Here is a 21,734-nt window from a genome sequence, read left to right as displayed (position 1 = left end):
AACCAATCTATTAACCTTCTATGAGGAGGTGAGTTGCCATCTAGATAAAGGAAGGCCCGTAGACGTGGTGTACCTGGATTTTGCAAAAGCATTTGACACAGTTCCCCATAAACGTTTACTGTACAAAATAAGGTCCGTTGGCATGGACCATAGGATGAGTACATGGATTGAAAACTGGCTACAAGGGCGTGTTCAGAGGGTGGTGATAAATGGGGAGTATTCAGAATGGTCAGGGGTGGGTAGTGGGGTTCCCCAGGGTTCTGTGCTGGGACCAATCCTATTTAATTTGTTTATAAACGACCTGGAGGATGGAATAAACAGTTCAATCTCTGTATTTGCAGACGATACTAAGCTAAGTAGGGCAATAACTTCTCCGCAGGATGTGGAAACCTTGCAAAAAGACCTGAACAAATTAATGGGGTGGGCGACTACATGGCAAATGAGGTTCAATGTAGAAAAATGTAAAATAATGCATTTGGGTGGCAAAAATATGAATGCAATCTATACACTGGGGGGAGAACCTCTGGGGGAATCTAGGATGGAAAAGGACCTGGGGGTCCTAGTAGATGATAGGCTCAGCAATGGCATGCAATGCCAAGCTGCTGCTAATAAAGCAAACAGAATATTGGCATGCATTAAAAGGGGGATCAACTCCAGAGATACAACGATAATTCTCCCGCTCTACAAGATCTGGTCCGGCCGCACCTGGAGTATGCTGTCCAGTTCTGGGCACCAGTCCTCAGGAGGGATGTACTGGAAATGGAGCGAGTACAAAGAAGGGCAACAAAGCTAATAAAGGGTCTGGAGGATCTTAGTTATGAGGAAAGGTTGCGAGCACTGAACTTATTCTCTCTGGAGAAGAGACGCTTGAGAGGGGATATGATTTCAATTTACAAATACTGTACTGGTGACCCCACGATAGGGATAAAACTTTTTCGCAGAAGAGAGTTTAATAAGACTCGTGGCCACTCATTACAATTAGAAGAAAAGAGGTTTAACCTTAAACTACGTAGAGGGTTCTTTACTGTAAGAGCGGCAAGGATGTGGAATTCCCTTCCACAGGCGGTGGTCTCAGCGGGGAGCACTGATAGCTTCAAGAAACTATTAGATAATCACCTGAATGACCGCAACATACAGGGATATGTAATGAAATACTGACACATAATCACACACATAGGTTGGACTTGATGGACTTGTGTCTTTTTTCAACCTCACCTACTATGTAACTATGTAACTATATTGAGTTCTGTGAAGGGACTCTGCTCTTGGTGCTCTAAGAGATTGCCTCTTAGGGGATCAGGAAGGATTTTTTCCCCTGCTGGAGCAAATTGGATCATGCTTTGCTGTTTTTTTTTTTTTTTTGCCTTCCTTTGGATCAGGGGTCTCCAAACTTTCTAAACAAAGGGCCAGTTTACTTTCCTTCAGACTTTAGGGGGCCTAGGCTGTGGGTATTGGGAGTAGGAAAGGTCCTGACATTAGTGGGAATAAACAATGCCCCATCTTTGGTGTCAGTGGGAGGAATAGGGCCCTATTGTTGGTGTCATTGGGAGGAAATCTTTCCCTTCATTGGTGTCACGGGGGGGGATTATGTCCCATTGTTGGTATCAGTGGATGAAAAGCCCCAAGGGCCAGATAAAAGCAAGCAAAGGGCCGCATCTGACCCCGGGGCAGCAGTTTGGAGACCACTGCTCTAGATCAACTGTGGGTATCAGATTGTAAAATAATTTTGTTTGTTCTTTTATTCCCTCTTTTTATTGGTTCAACTAGGTGGACTTGTGTCTTTTTTCAACCAGACTAACTATGTAACTATTTAAAGAAAGAGGCTTGCTATTGACTGCTTTTACTGCAAACCAAGTCCACAGTTTGCTAATGCAAGGACTTCTGCTTCAGCGTTTCAGAAAGGAGTTTACTGTCCTCAGCCTGTACATAGGTCTCTTTTTGGAGCATTCCACTCAATTCAATCTTATACCAGTTACTCCAAAAATAAAAACAACAAATATAACACCCCTTGACTGGTTTTTGAGGCAAAGAAAGACTGTGAATGTGTGCCTGGCTGCAGGGCGATCTGCTGGTGAAAGAACCTGGGCAATTTCCAGCGGCTCGGGGGTAGCACTACACTAAAGAAATGTTTGCCAAAAGATGCCCCTGAGCAATGAACAGTAACTACACGCCAAATGAGTGCTAAGTAAATAAAAGTAGATACAGAGGAAAATCAGACAAAAGGGGGGTGGGGTGCTGGCAGAGGGAAACCACTAATGAGCTAACAAAAAAAAGAAAAAGAAAAATGTTCTAGAACTCACTATCGTAAAAGAGCTGAGATTCAGGTTTCAAAGTAAATCACAGCGATCCTCTAGTTGCTGACTCACCGATCAGGGTGTAATCCAAGTTATTTGAGCAGACAGGGAACAAAGAAGAAGGTTGGGAAACCCCACCTAAAAGTACCGGTAATTACCGTGATACAAGGATATTTGGCAAGATCTGCATAGAACAATATTGTTGTTTTACAAGATTGCAAGTAAACATGTCAGATTACGTTCATTGATAGGCTTGTGCACAGAAATATGTGACAATAAGGATTCTGTCGCAAAGGTGTTTCAGCTCATTGGGATGAGATGTAGAGAGTTTAAGATGAGCAACACCAACCATTTTTAAATAAATTGCTCCTCCTTTTAACTTTGTGTAAAAATGTGAGGGTTTAGAACCATTTTACAATTGTATGAAGCTTGAAGAAGAGTGTAGGCAGGTTGACTACAGTAAGGGTTTTGTTTTAGCAAGTTAAGGAACCAGGGGTTAACTTGGTTTGGACTCCTTTACTGGGCTTTTTTGGGCCCTGCCTTCCTTCCTTGTGCATATTTAAAAGGGGGGAAGGCCGGGTTACGGGCTGCCGGAGCTGCTGCCGCACATGCATGGGATACTAAGGGGCTGGTGTGCCATGTAGTCCTAATGGGACCCCAGAATATCAGAGCATTAGCCAAGTTGTTGGAGGACACCAATCGTTAACTTACACCTTTTAAGGTATGACTGGGCAGTCTTACCTAGTTAGTTAGGGATAGAAAGGCATTCTAGTTGTCTGTACCTGACCACAAGAAGAGTTTCAGTAAAAGCTTTTAAAAATGCTCTAAGCTAGGGCTCAAAATTTCTAGTCCTGAGTTACTAGCTGGGCCTCAAGGGTTACTGGCCACCAGTTGCCCCACCCAACACCTACCCTGCTCGCCAATAATTCCTCCCCTAAACACGCCCTCATAAATTATCTCATTAAATTACACTTAAATGTTTTATGCAGAATTAAAACATTTAAGTGTAATTTAATGAGATAATTTAAAAATAAATATTACCAACAACTTTATCCATGCCCAACAATGCAGCCTCACCTGTGCCCATCGATGCTGCTTCAACCGTGTCGACCAACACAGCCTGCCCGTGTCCACCAATGCAGCCTGCTCGTGTCCACCAATGCATCCTGCCCGTGTCCACCAATGCATCCTGCCCGTGCCCACCAACGCTGCCTCCCCGTGTCCATCATGCTGCCTCCATGTGTCCATCATGCTGCCTCCATGTGTCCATCATGCTGCCTACCTGTGTCCATCATGCTGCCTCCATGTGTCCATCATGCTGCCTACCTGTGTCCATCATGCTGCCTACCTGTGTCCATCATTCTGCCTACCTGTGTCCATCATGCTGCCTCCATGTGTCACTCATGCTGCCTCCATGTGTCACTCATGCTGCCTTCCTGTGTCCATCATGCTGCCTACCTGTGTCCATCACTCTGCCTACCTGTGTCCATCATGCTGCCTCCATGTGTCCATCATGCTTCCTACCTGTGTCCATCATGCTGCCGCCATGTGTCCAACATGCTGCCTCCATGTGTCCATCATGCTGACTCCATGTGTCCATCATGCTGACTCCATGTGTCCATCATGCTGCCTGCATGTGTCCATCATGCAGGGGAAGAGAGGAGAGGAAGAGGATTGCCAGCCGGATGATCAGAACACTGAGGGACATCACTGGAACAACTTTCATTTCAATAGCAGTGTGTTTCTGCCTCTTGGTGTCACATACAGCCCCGCCCCCTGGCTGGGGATCTTTGATACACATCACTCGTCCCAGGTGATCTGTCTATCAAAGTCCCGGGACCAGGACACAGCGAGTGCGGGGAACACTCTGATGATCCGGCTGCCTGTTCTCCTCTCTTCCCCCTCCGAGCGCTGCTAGAAGGACTCCCATACAACCCGCTGGCCGGCGGTGCTTGCCCCCCCTCCCTCCCAGGCAGTCCACACTCGCCAGCCCTCAAAATCCACTCGCAAAATGCGAGCAGGCGAGTGGAATTTTTGAGGGCTGCTCTAAGCGAAGTCTAAAGTTACTCAAGAGGTGCATGGTAGCATATGGCATTTCAGAAGTACAGGGACTGTAAAGCACATGAAGCAAGCTCACTACAAAAGGGGTAACCTTGGGGTGTTGATCACGACGTCCGACGGTCCTGAGAAAAAAAAATAAAAAGACAGGAAAACTCCGCCTCCATGGGAGGCGCCCCATTGAATGCTGTCTTTTCTCTTTGACAGTTGTTATATAGGCAAGAGGAGGGCTACCTGGTGATGCAAATGGGTGACTTCGCCCCCTCTAAAGTCACATGATGTCAGAAGGGGACGGGGTCACCAGTTATGTCACTGGGTGGCCCCACCTTTTTAAAAAAAAAATTCTATTTTTCAGGTTCGTCGGCGCCGTGTTTGAAGATGGATGGACATTGCGGGACACTTTTTTTAAATAAAGGAATTGTCAAAAACTGTCTCCAGTCCTTTTAACTTTTTTGACACTTTTTTGGTGCATGGGTTGGGGTACAGTGTGCCCCTACCCATTCACATGGGGGGGCCGGGGTTTCTGGGGGCCCCCTTGTTAAAGGGGACTTCCAGATTCCGATAAGCCCCCCTTGCCCCCAGACCCCCACAACTGGGTAGGGGGTGTGGGGATGAGGCCCTTGTCCCCATCAACCTGGGTACAAGGTTCTTTGGGGGGGATCCCAAAGCACCATCCCCATGTTGAGGGCATGTGGTCTGGTATGGTTCAGGAGGGGCAATCTCTCGGCCTGCCAGGTTGCATGTTCAGATAAGGTTCTGGTATGGATATAGGGAGGGACCTTCACGCCATTTTTTTTTACATTTTGGCACAGGTTCCCCTTAAAATCCATACCAGACCTGAAGAGCCTGGTATGGATTTGGCACGGGGTTCCCCTTAAAATCCATACCAGACCTGAAGGGCCTGGTATGGATTTTGGGGGGGGCCACGCCATTTTTAAAAAAAATGTTGGCTCAGGGTTACACTTAACCACTTTAATACACTGTGTTATATAAACTACACTGTCTGCATTGACTGAATAGAGAGTCTACACTGAATGCAGAGTGTATATATATATATATATATATATATATATATATATATATATAAATAAAACACTGCCTTAACTGACTGAATTTAGAGTCTACACTGAATATCTAGTCTACGCTAAATGCAGAGTAAATATATATATATATATATATATACAGTGGGGCAAAAAAGTATTTAGTCAGCCACCAATTGTGCAAGTTCTCCCACTTAAAAAGATGAGAGAGGCCTGTAATTGTCATCATAGGTATACCTCAACTATGAGAGACAAAATGTGGAAACAAATCCAGACAATCACATGTCTGATTTTTGAAAGAATTTATTTGCAAATTATGGTGGAAAATAAGCATTTGGTCACCTACAAACAAGCAAGATTTCTGGCTCTCACAGACCTGTATCTTCTTCTTTAAGAGGCTCCTCTGTCCTCCACTCATTACCTGTATTAATGGCACCTGTTTGAACTTGTTATCAGTATAAAAGACACCTGTCCACAACCTCAATCAGTCACACTCCAAACTCCACTATGGTGAAGACCAAAGAGCTGTCGAAGGACACCAGAAACAAAATTGTAGACCTGCACCAGGCTGGGAAGGCTGAATCTGCAATAGGCAAGCAGCTTGTTGTGAAGAAATCAACTGTTAGAGCAATAATTAGAAAATGGAAGACATACAAGACCACTGATAATCTCCCTTGATCTGGGGCTCCATGCAAGATCTCACCCCGTGGGGTCAAAATGATCACAAGAACGGTAAGCAAAAATCCCAGAACCACACAGGGGGACCTAGTGAATGACCTGCAGAGAGCTGGAACCAACGTAACAAAGGCTACCATCAGTAACACACTATGCCGCCAGGGACTCAGATCCTGCAGTGCCAGACGTGTCCCCCTACTTAAGCCAGTACATGTCCGGGCCCGTCTGAGGTTTGCTAGAGAGCATTTTGATGATCCAGAAGAGGATTGGGAGAATGTCATATGGTCAGATGAAACCAAAAGTAGAACTGTTTGGTAGAAACACAACTCGTCGTGTTTGGAGGAGAGAGAATTCTGAGTTGCAACCAAAGAACACCATACCTACTGTGAAGCATGGGGGTGGCAACATGATGCTTTGGGCTGTTTCTCTGCAAAGGGAACAGGACGACTGATCCGTGTACATGAAAGAATGAATGGGGCCATGTATCCTGAGATTTTGAGTGCAAACCTCCTCCCATCAGAAAGGGCATTGAAGATGAAACATGGCTGGGTCTTTCAGCATGACAATGATCCTAAACACACCGTCTGGGCAACGAAGGAGAGGCTTCCTAAGAAGCATTTCAAGGTCCTGGAGTGGCCTAGCCAGTCTCCAGATCTCAACCCCATAGAAAACCTTTGGAGGGAGTTGAAAGTCCGTGTTGCCCAGCGACAAGCCCCAAAACATCACTGCTCTAGAGGAGATCTGCATGGAGGAATGGGCCAACATACCAGCAACAGTGTGTGACAACCTTGTGGTGACTTAGGCCCGGTTCACACTGATGCAAATTCATAACAAATGCCATGCCTCAAAAACACTTTAAATTTGCATGTCATCCCTAAAGTCATTGTTTTCAATGACGGTCATTCACATACATGCGTTGCGATTCCTCTACGAATGCGATGCAATAAAAAAAAGGGTCTTGTGTGAGTTTACTGCATTGCGAATTTAGTCTCCATAGACATCAATGTAAATCGTTCTTGAATCGCACACTCTCCACACACTCCACAAAAACCAGGAAGAGAACAGGAAGTTTGGGTTCCATTGGCCAGACAGAAATTGCAGTCACCTCCCAAAATGACAACTCATTCCAGTAGAATCGCAGTAAATTCACAACAAACACGTAATGAATTCACAAAGAAAATTCGCAACGCAATTGGGTCAAAATCGCGCTAAATTCACAATGCATCAGTGTCAACTGGGCCTTACAGATAACGTTTGACCTCTGTCATTGCCAACAAAGGATATATAACAAAGTATTGAGATGAATTTTGATAATGACCAAATACTTATTTTCCACCATAATTTGCAAATAAATTCTTTCAGAAATCAGACAATGTGATTGTCAGGATTTGTTTCCACATTTTGTCTCTCATAGTTGAGGTATACCTATGATGACAATTACAGGCCTCTCTCATCTTTTTAAGTGGGAGAACTTGTACAATTGGTGGCTGACTAAATACTTTTTTGCCCCACTGAATATATATCAAATACACTGCCACTAACTAACCTGCCTGCCTAATCTAGCTCAATCTATCTCCATCACACTATGCATGGCCGCTATGTAAGCTGCCTTATATAGTGTGGGGCGTGGTCCCCCTGAGCCATGATTGGCCAAAGGCACCCTGCCTTTGGCCAAATATGGCTCTCGCAGCAGAGCGCGCTGTGATCGCCCCATATGTTCAGTTAGTTTTAGAACAAACACCCACTGTTCGAGTCGAACTTATGTTCATCCCTACATCTGACCAAGATACAAGTAAAATTGTAGATGTTCTCTGCAATAGGATATTCATTTTTGGTGAGATACTCCCTAAGGGTTAAATACTTCTAAAGGAATGAAGACACTGCAAGTTTCCACAGTAGAACACTGAGAGTGCATCAGCTGGTTTTAATGAGTGGAGGTCCTCCCATTCAGGAATTAGTCCTGTAAGGACATACAGTAGTAGAACAAACAGCTTTTTCTCCAGAACAGAAAAAGGTAGAACTCTACTAAAAAAAAATGTTAAAAAAAAACCCTTGCAATGTACATTGATTACACATATGGAATATTTTTTTTCTCAACAAAGGTGGAGTTAGACTTTGAGTTAGCCAGAAAAAGGGTGTCACCTAAACTTCAAACTTTCTGGATTAATCAATTGCTAACACAGTACCATGCCCTACTACTCCAATTCCAGCCAAGAAGGATATTTCTGTTTTTGAACAGTTTTGTGGGGTGAGGTTTTATTAAATTATGGTTGTTGAGATTGTTTAGGACCCCATCTAAGTCATCGCTGCTTAGCCGTTAGCATTGGTCATCCTACTTGATTCTGGGAATCTTATGCAGAATAAAGTAGCTGCCTCTGGGTCTTCACATTCAATGCAAGAATGATCATTAGTCAGCCTGAACATGCCTTATAGAACAACGAGGAGCTCTTGGGTATGCCTGTGCAGAACAATTTATCATCGAGTACAACCATATTCTAAAACAGTTACAAAAGCACCTAAATGTAACATTCACTTTTAAGTGATTCTTGTTTCCCAAAAGATATTAAAGACAAATGAGATTACTTTGAACTCGTGACCAATAAATATTCCTTTAATGTTCTAAATTAGGCAAACAAGAATAAAGCCTGTATAAACTGACAAAAACACACATTCCTTTGCGTCTAGAAAGTAATTGCCTTATCCAGGATTGTGTTTCCATTACCCCTACGCTATTAAGACATGCAGAGAAGAAACAATTAAGTAATAAGAAAATGTAAAGTAGGTATTATACTTATCTTCAGGGTATTATTGGTAAATCTGACTGCACAAGCATCAGAAGCTGCAGAGTATATTTCACACATGTTAAGCAATTACAATTGTACCCAAGCTCATAGTGACTGTTAATAGCTAATGTTCTTTGCAGTGGACTGGAAGTAATAGGTACTCCCTTAGACCTGCTATCATGCTTTTGATCTGTCAACACAGATACTTACGAATCTATTGCCTCACAGATCTTTTTAAACACGGGAAGCGAGCAAATCTTCAACAGAATGCCGGAAACAATTTCCATGTGTTTCTACAAAAATTGAAGAGAGTTTATTGTTAATTATTTTGTTTAAAGGCAGGAAATGAAACATTGTTTCTAAGTAAAATTTAAATATAATTGAATTAAGAGTTACTGTTGCAAAATGAAATCCAATTTGGAAGTTGTCATTTGCAGTATAGTCGAAGCAAGGCAAAAAATGTTACAGGTCTTTGCTTATCACATTGTTCTTGTGATACAGAATGTCAATACATATAGTATTACCAGCAAATAGCACATATATTTTATTCCACAGAAAATTAAGTTTGTAAAGCCTAACAGCCATTTTTTTTTTTAAATTTAGGATAGCGTGGAGAACATTTCAAACTTCTGTCAGGTTTTATTTTTATATGTAACCCTATAGGGAAGATTGCATCCTGTCCTTGTGACACTATTATTGGTGTCACCACAGACAACAATAAAAGCAGTCAGAAGCTCTAACCTTTCTTTACTGTACTGAAAAAAATGTGTTTATGTTTTTGTCTGTGCCCCACTGGAGAAATTTCCTATCCCTTCAAGTTCTGACAAAGAAATTAGGGTAAATTTTGTCAATAAGAAAACAGACAGCAATACAAAACTATTACTCATAAGGTCACCAAATAGCTGCCCAGACTTAGATTCCTATGCCTTCTAGTGAAGCGTTAGTAGATTGGATCCTCAAGGGTGAAGTCTCAGGGGGTGTCTTTGTAGTTGCAGGTATAGGCCCCCCAGCTCTGCCACAGCCAGGACCCTGATGAGCATCAATGTAGATCAGCAGTAAGGCCTTCTAAGTTGGCAGCTTTTTCAGCTGGTGAATCTCCTAGACCACATTTGTAGGGCTGTATACCCAGTTGGTTACACCCCATTAATACTGTAATAATGTGGAGGCACCTCTTCACTTTGGTATACATTATGGTCGGGCTCCATAGACCATCTTTGTTTTTGCATATTTGCCCTTGTTCAGACATCTAAAAGCCCTGAGGCTGCATCTGGGGACCGCCATCTTGGATGTGATGTCAGTAACTACAACAAACTTACAAAAGTCATTCAAGTGACACACTATGGTATTCCTCTTTGCTCTCCACCAGCTGTTATCTTAGATCCCTTTCAGACGAGTGTTCCCACCAGGTCCACCTGTCAGATTTTCAGGCAAACCTGATTGGTATGTCCATTTCTCCCTATGGACAAGTGGGTGTAAACGGACTTGTGGTAGTTTACACCCGACTACCTCCAGGTCCGATCAGGTCCTCTTTCATTTAGGTGAAGCGGATTGGACAGTGGAGTCCATTTACTCCTGGCCGCCCATAGAGCAGAGCTGTGGTGTCCACTCTGCAGAAACTGAGCGGACATAGATGTGTCATGCTCTGATCAGCAGAGGATCAGCTCACAGATCCCCTGCTGATTGCAGAACCTGCCCCGTGTGAAAGTGGCCTAAAGGTTATATTGGAAGGTGAGGAAAAAGCAGTGCAGCTTGACCAGCACAGAATCAGACACACCCAGAAGTGGAGAGGGCTGTGATGTGCAAAGAGGGAAGGGACTGCGCTAGGGAACTGACTCTTCTGAAGCAATCAGCTTTGCTAGCAAGTTCAGAAGCACATTGCAAGTCAATAAAAATAATTTATTAAAAAAACACTGCCATAAGCCTTTTTAAATGTTCTGTGATTTTACCTGTAATTTTAGGGTTGGTGACAGGCCAGCATCTCTTTAAAGCTTTGAATAGCAGCAGACTACCTGGCCAAACAGGACACAGTAATCTACATGATGGACCATTCCAGGAACATGCCGCTATGGCTGTTCAAGCATATAGATTGAACTGATTTGGGGGTTCAGCTTTACTTTAGTAATTTATTTTGACAAATATGGGTATCTGTTATTATAAGCTCAACTTCAAATGGTCAAAACACTGGGAAAACCATGACCATGTGGTATTTTACCAAACTCCAGAATAATTTGAGGGAAAATGCCACAACTCCGGTGTTCTAAAATATGCAGTTGTGACCATTTACTTAAAATTGATCTGTTGCAGCTGTGCATTTTATTGAATATGCAGCTCCTCAAAAAAAAAAAATATGCAGAGAACAGAAATTCGTTAATGTTTAGCTAAATCAAGTTTTATAAATGTCCTTCAATGTATGTCACTTTTCAGAGTAACTGTTTGGCTGTAAGGTTATAAAACATAGGCTAGTTGCTGTGCAGAATCTATTGCATCAACTTCCTAAAAAAGAAGGAAGAGTAATGTTCCATAGGATATTTTGCATACCGGAATGTGAACTAATAACTATGCACAACAAGTAAGCTTTTACACAATGCTGGCTGTGATGTTAATGCTTAATTTTGCAGAGCTAAATGGCAGGTGAACTCTTATTAACATTTGCAGTAGATACGGTGTAGTGTATCGGGAAATCTATCTGCATTATTTTCCTATTACTTACTTTGTCCTCCAGAAAAATATTACATAACATAAAAATAATAATACAAGCTGTCATCAACTATTCAAATTCAGCATTCTGTTTGCTGAGGATGTGCATTATGTCTATTAAAGTGGTTGTAAACCCTCTTGGACCACTTTTACCTACAGGTAAGCCTAGATAAAGGGTTACCTGTAGATACAACAAATATCTCCTAAACCTACACGGTTAACAGCGATCATGTCGTTAGTGGCGGCTCCCTCGCGCATGCGCGGCAGTGATGTCATTGTGGCTCCGGACAGTCACAGCGCCGGAGCCGCGATACTCGGAAGTCACTGCGGGATAGATGGCGGTGATGAAGGAGAAGAATGAGGGTCGCTTTGGGGGCTTCCATCTCAGGTAAGTTATTCATAATGAGCTAGTAGTATGCTATGCATACTAGCTCATTATGCCTTTGCCTTACAGGGTGTGTTTTTTTCCCTACCTTTACTTCCTCTTTAATCTACAAGAATTCTGGTGAAAGTTTCTTGTTCCCTCATATCTCATACAATGATTTTAATGGACTTCTCCAGAATGGACAATTAATATGATTAGAAAAGTAGTACTTTCTATTTTAGAGCAGCCTTTCTCCCCAGGTTGCTAAAGGTTGCACTCCTGTGCTCCCTTTTTCATATTTCCATAGTGGCTTGCTGGCAGCATTTGGGAACCGCATGTTGTCAGTTTAAATCTGTATTTAAGTTTAGTGTTAGCTTGATGAAGTAGCTGTTATGTGTGAGTTAGCATCCCTCAGAGGTCAAATTACTTTACCCAGCCACTCACCAGAGTGATAATGTCTTTTCACCTACCAGTGACACCTGTCCCGCCACTGACTACAAAGTCATTTTGAGGGAATTATCGTTAAACACTGATTTTCCTTCACCAATTCTTCGATACACATTACACTTTAGGCTGGGTTCACACTGATGCGAGTTGGATGCAGGATGAATATATCCATCTTTCTATTCTAATCTATTCAAATTCAAATTGATTCTATTTGAATTTTGGGAAATGGTTATACAGTGGGGCAAAAAAGTATTTAGTCAGCCACCAATTGTGCAAGTTCTCCCACTTAAAAAGATGAGAGAGGCCTGTAATTGTCATCATAGGTATACCTCAACTATGAGAGACAAAATGTGGAAACAAATCCAGACAATCACATTGTCTGATTTTTGAAAGAATTTATTTGCAAATTATGGTGGAAAATAAGTATTTGGTTAATATAAAAAGTTCATCTCAATACTTTGTTATATATCCTTTGTTGGCAATGACAGAGTTCAAACATTTTCTGTAAGTCTTCTCAAGGTTGTCACACACACTGTTGCTGGTATGTTGGCCCATTCCTCCATGCAGATCTCCTCTAGAGCAGTGATGTTTTGGGGCTGTCGCTGGGCAACATGGACTTTCAACTCCCTCCAAAGGTTTTCTATGGGGTTGAGATCTGGAGACTGGCTAGGCCACTCCAGGACCTTGAAATGCTTCTTACCAAGCCACTCCTTCATTGCCCGAGCAGTGTGTTTGGGCTCATTGTCATGCTGAAAGACCCAGCCATGTTTCATCTTCAATGCCCTTGCTGATGGGAGGAGGTTTGCACTAAAAATCTCACGATACATGGCCCCATTCATTCTTTAATGTACAGGGATCAGTTGTCCTGTTGACCTTGCAGAGAAACAGCCCTGAAGCATGATGTTGCCACCCCCATGCTTCACAGTAGGTATGGTGTTCTTTGGTTGCAACTCAGCATTCTCTCTCCTCCAAACATGACGAGTTGTGTTTCTACCAAACAGTTCTACTTTTGGTTTCATCTGACCATATGAAATTCTCCCAATCCTCTTCTGGATCATCCAAATGCTCCTTAGCAAACCTCAAACGGGCCCGGACATGTACTGGCTTAAGCAGGGGGACACGTCTGGCACTGCAGGATCTGAGTCCCTGGCGGCGTAATGTGTTACTGATGGTAGCCTTTGTTACGTTGGTCCCAGCTCTCTGCAGGTCATTCACTAGGTCCCGCCCGTGTGGTTCTGGGATTTTTGCACACCGTTCTTGTGATGATTTTGACCCCACGGGGTGAGATCTTGCGTGGAGCCCCAGATCGAGGGAGATTATCAGTGGTCTTGTATGTCTTCCATTTACTAATTATTGCTCCCACAGTTGATTTCTTCACACCAAGCTGCTTGCCTATTGCAGATTCAGTCTTCCCAGCCTGGTGCAGGTCTACAATTTTGTTTCTGGTGTCCTTCGACAGCTCTTTGGTCTTCACCATAGTGGAGTTTGGAGTGTGACTGTTTGAGGTTGTGGACAGGTGTCTTTTATACTGATAACAAGTTCAAACAGGTGCCATTAATACAGGTAATGAGTGGAGGACAGAGGAGCCTCTTAAAGAAGAAGATACAGGTCTGTGAGAGCCAGAAATCTTGCTTGTTTGTAGGTGACCAAATACTTATTTTCCACCATAATTTGCAAATAAATTCTTTCAAAAATTAGACAATGTGATTGTCTGGATTTGTTTCCACATTTTGTCTCTCATAGTTGAGGTATACCTATGATGACAATTACAGGCCTCTCTCATCTTTTTAAGTGGGAGAACTTGCACAATTGGTGGCTGACTAAATACTTTTTTGCCCCACTGTATTCTTTCTGTTCTATTCTATTGGGTTTTTTTAATCTATTCTTTTCTATTCTGTTATAGTCTAGTTTATTCTTGTCTATCCTATTCTTTTCCTATGAATTTCAAATTCAAATTTATTCTGAAATAAATAAATTTGAAATACGAATTTCAGAAGATGGTTATATTCTATATTATTCTATTCTATTCATTTCTATTATATTCTAGTCTAGTCTGTTCTTTTATTTTCTATTCTATTTTGTTCTGTTTTACTCTATCATATTCTATTCTTTTATTTTATGTTATATTCTTTTCTAGGCTATTATTTTTTTTCTATTCTATTCCTTTATTTTCTATGCTATATTATTCACTATGGAAATTGGAAAGCTATTCGATCGAAAACTTTTTGAATTTGAAAACTATTTGAATTCGAAAACTTTTAGAATTCAAAAAGTATTCAAAAATGATTCAAAAACTATTTGAATTCGAATTTCATCTGAATTTTTTTCGTTATTTTTGACTCATTTAAATTCGGTACTATTGTAATTCGGAAATTCGGATACATCCAAAGTTCCAAAAAATGAAAATTTGTCCGAATTTTAATTTGGAACGGTCTAACTGGGACCCCTTGACTGTATAGTGCATTTTAATACATAGGTGAACTTAACCTTTAAAGTCCAATGTCACAATGTCTTTATAGGAGGAATCATTAATAAATATGGGAATTGAACACATTTTGTATTTGAAATTGATCATTCATTGGTTTTGAAAATTTTACAAACTGTTTGATTCAGGGTTGAGTTACCAGATGGACTTTTCACTTTGCAAAGGAAGTTATACTTTGCAAGGGAATTATCCCCAGAGCATAGTGAATATGGTGAAACTCTGCTGACTTCAATCATCTAATCATGTGCGAGCGCAATTGCAGTCTTTTTTTTTATATTCCCTGCACATGAGTGACTATTCTTTGCAAAATAAAATCTCACCACAGTCACTTAGCTCTGGGGAAAATCCCTCTGCAAGTCCAACTTCCCTTGGAAAATGAACAGCCTTTTTGCTTTTGGTAAATCAACCCCAGTAGCGCATATTCATTCATCCATCCAAAATAATTTGAAGCAAATCTTTTCTTTTGCATTTACACTTACCTTTAATTCATAGTCAGGTTTCTTTAACAGTCTTTCAGCTTGCTTAACTGAATTCTTTAATCCCATCTTAAAAGAAGACAAATAAATATGTTCAGTTTTTGAACTTCCTTATGTACAGTGTAAAGGACAATAAAGGACATGTAAAGGACTATATATAGCCATTTGTTTCTATCCAGAATACTGCTCATAGCATATATCAATACAAGAAAATGTTGGGGTGGATATTGTCACTGTCCAGTAGAAATAATTTTAAATGTTAGAGGTGAATCTTCTAAAAGGGTTATGGGTGATCCTGCACTGATGGCTGTGATGACTGATTATTAAGAACTGCTGCCCCTGCCAATATAGCCACCTAGGTGGAGTATAAAATGCAAATGTGAAATTTAAAATGGTAGGTGTAGCGCTGTTCAAGTGACACAACCCCTGACTGAGTTTGAGATGTGCCAATGTTGCACTTCCTTCACAGTTTACTGACTCTAATGTGAAAATGATCTGTTGTTGTATGCAAACATGAATCTCCTATGCAGATATAACGTAAAATAATACAAAATGTAACGTGCAATAGTGCAAATGTATTCACAGTGCCAAGTGCTGAGTGATCCAATAATATAAAAACAGTGCTAGTTGTCATACAGTATTGCAAACTCATAAATGATGCCGTGTTCATAAACAGTCCATATGTAAAAAGAAGTAAATGATGCCGTGCTCAAATGTAGTCCATATGTAAAAACTAAAAAACATTTAAAAAAAAATATATGTATATATATATATATATATATATATATAAAAAATAAATGAAAGTATATACCGTATATAAGTGACAGGTGCTCTTCAAACTTGTGCCTTTGTGCTTCTTATAGTGCCCCCTACAGGTGATGCACTCACCGGAAAAAAATGTCGTTTCCTAGCAATATCTAGATCCGCGCTTTTGATGTCAATCTTCTCTTTACGCTTTAGATGTTACTCCACATCACCCAAATGTAGGAAAGAGATACTCCCATAGCATTATTCCATATAAAAATTGGTCTATTTTGAATAAAACGTACTCACAATGTCTCTGTAAATATACAGCTTATAAAAAAAAGCAGGAAGCCGGGAAGATTCACGTTCCGCGGCTTCAAACCGGAAGTGACGCAAAGACACTAGAAGCTCTTTTCTTTTATTTATTGAGATTTACTTCCATAAAAAGACTGTATCATTTTCTGTCTCAGAAAGACCTCTAACAGAAAGTTGTCAGGTAACAGTTGCTGGATCCAGTGGCAATACTGTGCATCTATGGGTGCAGTTACATGGATATCACCCAACTGTGCTTTCTCCTATTTTCCCCTACATCCCTCTATTACCTTGACTTGATCCCAGTTCCATTTTATACAGGTGCTAACAAATGGCTATATTGCACTTGCACCATCCTATGTATTTTGGATCCATTATTTATCTTAAGGTTGTTCTTCATGTCATAGCCTGTTCCCACTGAAGTGTATTTATCTGAGTACACAGAATTCCCTTAATCTGAAAGACCATATGAGTTACTGCTTTTCAGAAGCCTTGTTCTGTATGGGCTTGGTCCTAACCTGAACAAAGCTGGCTGAAGACACTGGGAGCAATTAGTCACCCTTATGATGGAAGAAATAAAAGCAAATGTTATATGATGGATATGTAGGCAGCCATTTCAAACATTTTTTTAGATGCATTGTCTCTGCATGATGTCGAATTTGCATTATGTGATTTCTTGAAATAACAATCGGGGTGCTGTCAATTTATCACAGAGAATGTTTGTCCTTCCTGCATGGTTCTATGCAATTAGAGAGCTAGGAGGGCAAGAGAAAATCACATTGGCACTACATGTGTAGTACCTTGTGCATTTGTTTATAATTTCTAATGTAAAATTCGTCATGTAGTTGTACTAAAGCTTTGTGATTAGTAACAAAGCAGGAGGTGATGGACTCAACAGCAGGATGTCAAATGTCTGTTACTAAGTTCCTTTTTATAAAAATGGAAACTTTAAGCAGCAATTTATTTTGAATAAAGTCTGCTAAATTACTCGAAAATTGACTCATACCCACCCGATGTACCTACATGTTTCATTCCAGGCTGGCAGCATAATGAGGGAGCTTTAGACATCTTCATTTATTAGAACTGTGAAATGTGTATTTCCACCTGGCATACTGTGGTGTCAGAGTAAGTGGGCATATTGCCCATTTATGCCAACTGTGTCAGTGATTAATCAAATGTTTGAAAGGGAAGACTCAAGGGATGAGTCTCGGTTGCTTTGTCAGTTTGGCTGCCTTGCAATATATCTTTCCATGACAAAACATATAAATTAATTTTCACAATATATTTTTGACAGAGGACCGCCTGTAGTGTTAAAAGTGCTTGAAATCATTTTTGAAGGTTATTTTGCATTTTCTTTTTAAAAGGCTGTGATGGCTGAACTGTTTATCAGGGAAAGTGCACAACTGTATATACTGTATGTACAGAAGTACTCATGTGACCCACCATTCCTAATAAATGTACCTGACCTGTGTACAAGGTTTTTCCACTCCTTATTTTTCTTTTTCAGTAATTTTTATTAAGCTAATGAATAATGGAACAAGGTATACACTGGTTCGTCAAATTGAATAAATGAACATTGACAAATTTAACATAAGGGCAAAGGTACCAGCTAGAATTTGTCCTAAGTACAAGAATGTTACAAAGCACACATCACTGTTCCTAAACGGTGGTGAGGCGTGGATGGTGGATCCCTCAATGGTCACATCCGTTTAAATCAGTCGGGGTGAGCCCTGAGGTCTCCAGGCATTACTAAAACAGGCAAGCATTGTATCAAGGGCAAACCTTTCATTTTTAAAGGTTTGGATTAATTCCTGACTCTGGGAACTAGTCAGAATCTTCCATTGCAAAAGACCCCTTCACACTGCAAGAGTTAAGTTATTATGTCTAGGGGTAGAAAGGGAGGAAGTATTATTTAGCCTAATCCCCACTCTAGTGCTATCCTCTTCTTCCTAAAGACCTGGTCTGTGGGTGGTCCCCCAGCATCATCATATACTGCACGTGGAGGGGGCGAGCGTGCAACTGCAACCGTGAGTAGCTTACAGAAGAGGCTGCAGCAACCTGGAGGCACCGCTGGAGGGGACCTGCTGGAGCACAGAATAATGTAAGTATTTCTCCTTATTTTGGCAGCCCTAGCCATAATGAGCATTTAACCCTTGCAGTGCAGTTGGGCCCACTGCCAGGAAATTTATGCTGTGCCCAGGGTTGGGCTTTAAAATACATACATTTTAAAGTACATCTAAAGGGCCCTGGATAAGCCAACACAAGTCTTAAATCCAGTTACTATGTGATGCACAAGCCTCATAAAGTATACAAAAAAAATGATTTACCTTCATTGAGTGAGCTAAAGCCTCCCTTATTTGTGCATCACATGCTCACCCAATACCTATCTCTGTTTCAGAAACAAAGGCAGTACTGTCGATCCAGAATGCAACGGACAGGACTAGGTATGGCTAGTTGCTGATTGACAAAGCTTGTGCATCAGCAGTGACTATGCTGATAGCCACACACCCTGCAACATCTTCTTATCCCACTGTGGGGCATGCAGACACAGCCTACATGGGGTGACTATGCTGTTCTATGTTCAGGAGCAGTGCAGCATTTTTGGCACATCATCAAAGAAAGTGGACTTCATTGACAGGCTGAACAAATATTTGTGGGACTTTGCAGGGGAACTAAGCGAAAACTGTAAGGGCATACGCACTTATTAACCTCCCTGGCGGTATGATTATTTCGGATTTTAGGTGCTGAAAGCGGTACAATTATTTTGCATGGAAATTTGGCGTTTTTTATTGTAGGTCTGTAATTCTTAACAATAACACACTTAAATCTGTCCAAACAAGAGTCTAGTAGATATCCCGGGTATGATAAAGTTTGAAACACAAAAACATAAATTATAATATAATAAAAATAAATAAATAATTAAAAAAAATAAAAATAAATAGTAATAAAATTAATTTCCACACGATTCACTATCGCTCAATTCTGCAAGTGTTCTAATTTACTATCGGTGTTTTCTAGCTGGTCTAAAGCCATTTTTGACGTAAAGGGACACTTTTTGGTTGCTATGGACAATCTCCAGTTTCCAGGCAGAAAGAACAGTATATGCAATATAAAACTGCATGCAGGGCATGGGCCAAAGCACTGGGGACAAAGGGGATGTGAAATCATTTCATACAGTACTGTAATCTGTAAGATTACAGTACTGTATGTGTTATGATTTTACACTTTTTTTGAATTTGCCGCCAGGCTCCGCCCCCGTGCATCGCGCCGCTCACAGGGAACGGAGCCTGGCACGGAGAGGCTTTGGAGGAGGACGGAGCCCGCAGACACAGCGGGGGACATCGCAGGATCCCGGGGACAAGGTAAGTAAGCAGGCACCAGGATCCTGCGATGTAATCCCAAGTGTGGCTCGGGGTTACCGCTAATGGTCCTGAATTTTAACCCCGAGCCACACTCTGGAAAACCGCCAGGGAGGCTACGTGATGTAGCATATATTTTTAATACTGTGGTTCTACTTTAAATAGAAATCACCTATCTGTTTGGGATCTTTCTATGTAGTAACTGTCCCACTCACCTCCTCCCTGATCCAGTGGTGAGTCTATTCTCCAGCACACGTTCACTAACACTTCCTTCCAGGTTCCATCTGGAGCACCAGCACCATGGCCAATTAGCAATGCCACTGCCTTAAAGGTCTAGGTGATGGGTTGCTCAGAGCTTGAGCAATGCATTTTTGCGCCTAACCAGGCCTCTGTGTCTCCAGTGGCCCCTGCGCTCCTGTGTCCTACAGTGACCACTTCTGTAGTATCCTTCATTGCCTCCACGGCCAATTAGCAAAGCCACTACCTTAAAGGTCTAGGTGATGGGTTGCTCAGTCCTTGAGCAATGCATTGCTGTGCCTAAGCCAGGCCCCTGTGTCTCTAGCAACCCCTGTGCACTCCTGTGTCTTCAGTAACCCCAGGAACTCCAGTCACCCCTGAGCGCCTGTGTTCCCAGTGACTCCTAAATCTTTAGTTATCCCTGTGCTCCTCTGTCATCGAGTGACCTCTAAGTTTTCTATATTACAGAGTATCCTGCATCTCCCACTGATCCTTGAGCATCCTGTGTCACCTAATGACCTCACACTAACCTGTGACTTACATAGATGCAACAGCATCCTGTGTCACCCAGTGACCCCAGTGCATCCTGTCTCACACAGACAGGATGCTCAAGGCACACCTGGATGATGGTTCCTTTTTGTACAAACTCCAACTTGTATAATAATATATTTTAGTTACATCATCAACTAGAATGTGCTGCTGGAGGAAGCATGTTGTCCCTGTTATATGCAGCGCTATATTTTAACTATAAAGACCAACAAACAAGGTAAAGAAGATGGTCCTGTGATTTTTGAACTATAGGGAATTGTCTGACGGTAGTCAACTCCTCTCAACATATGTCTACCCTTACAGCCTATTGTTAACTACAAGAGTTGAAGAGCATAATAGAAGAGGTAAACATTAAAAATAATGTCAATGGTTTGTTAATTGCTTCCTCTGCTGCCCTAGGCATAGGTCATCATAGTAAATAGAGCCCTGTGTCATCATGGTAAATACACCTTTAGATGAGTAGAGGCTTACTTTAAAATCTATTGCTAGGCCCCTGTTGGGGACATTTTTACATATTTCCCATTTAGTCACCTGGAGGGGAATTCTCGAAATAAGTTGCAAACAGCAATAAAAAAAACTGACAGGGGTAAACAACAATAAAACAAGGATTTTGATGTAGTGTGGTGGGCAACACCTCTGTGGGACCTCCCCAACTTCTAAAATGATCCTGATGCCTGGAGCTTTCCATTGTCTCTGAGTGGTTGTATATCAGTTGGCTGTGTAGTTGTAGTTGACAAACATCATGCTACAGGGAAATAATATGACATGAAGGGGCGACCATATACCACGTGCTAGTGAATTCTATTTTTTTCTAGTGATTTTAATCAAAATGTATAGATTTAATACATGTACAAATATTCCTTTGTTTGTAGTTTAATAAATAAAGCAATCTTTTTCATTTCACTTTTTCACTATTCTTCCATAAACTGTTACAACAGCAGCTAAACTTGTTTGAAATATTGATTAATGCAGCAAATCTGTATTTATTTCAGAAAAATACGCATTACACAAAGTCCATGGGATATTACTTTGTTATTTATCTTCTTGTATTGCACATAACTTACATTGATTGTCCTATTTTATATGACTATACTTTCAATAGAAGTACTACTGCAGATGTGTCCTGTCTAGAATTACATTAAAACCTGTGGGCATAATGAGACTCAATATTGTTATGATTGATGAAACTACAGCTTGCAAAGCAGATGGCTGAC

At 41.3% G+C, this 21,734-nt stretch overlaps 1 protein-coding gene across 1 annotated transcript in view; it reads right to left on the bottom strand.

Moving 5' to 3' along the window:
• The window catches only part of AOAH (acyloxyacyl hydrolase), a 165,975-nt gene that overhangs the window by 73,634 nt on the left and 70,607 nt on the right, over positions 1 to 21,734 (bottom strand). Inside the window, exons 5-6 of the mRNA XM_073630511.1 lie at positions 15,323 to 15,388; positions 9,061 to 9,143 (exon numbers count right to left, since the gene is read on the bottom strand). Coding sequence (XP_073486612.1) covers positions 9,061 to 9,143; positions 15,323 to 15,388 — 149 coding nt within the window. The remainder of the gene's footprint in view (positions 1 to 9,060; positions 9,144 to 15,322; positions 15,389 to 21,734) is intronic.

The sequence above is a fragment of the Aquarana catesbeiana genome, linkage group LG05 (genome assembly GCF_042186555.1).
Source record: "Aquarana catesbeiana isolate 2022-GZ linkage group LG05, ASM4218655v1, whole genome shotgun sequence".
Taxonomy (NCBI): Eukaryota; Metazoa; Chordata; class Amphibia; order Anura; family Ranidae; genus Aquarana; species Aquarana catesbeiana.
This window is presented reverse-complemented; position numbering and strand designations above follow the sequence as displayed.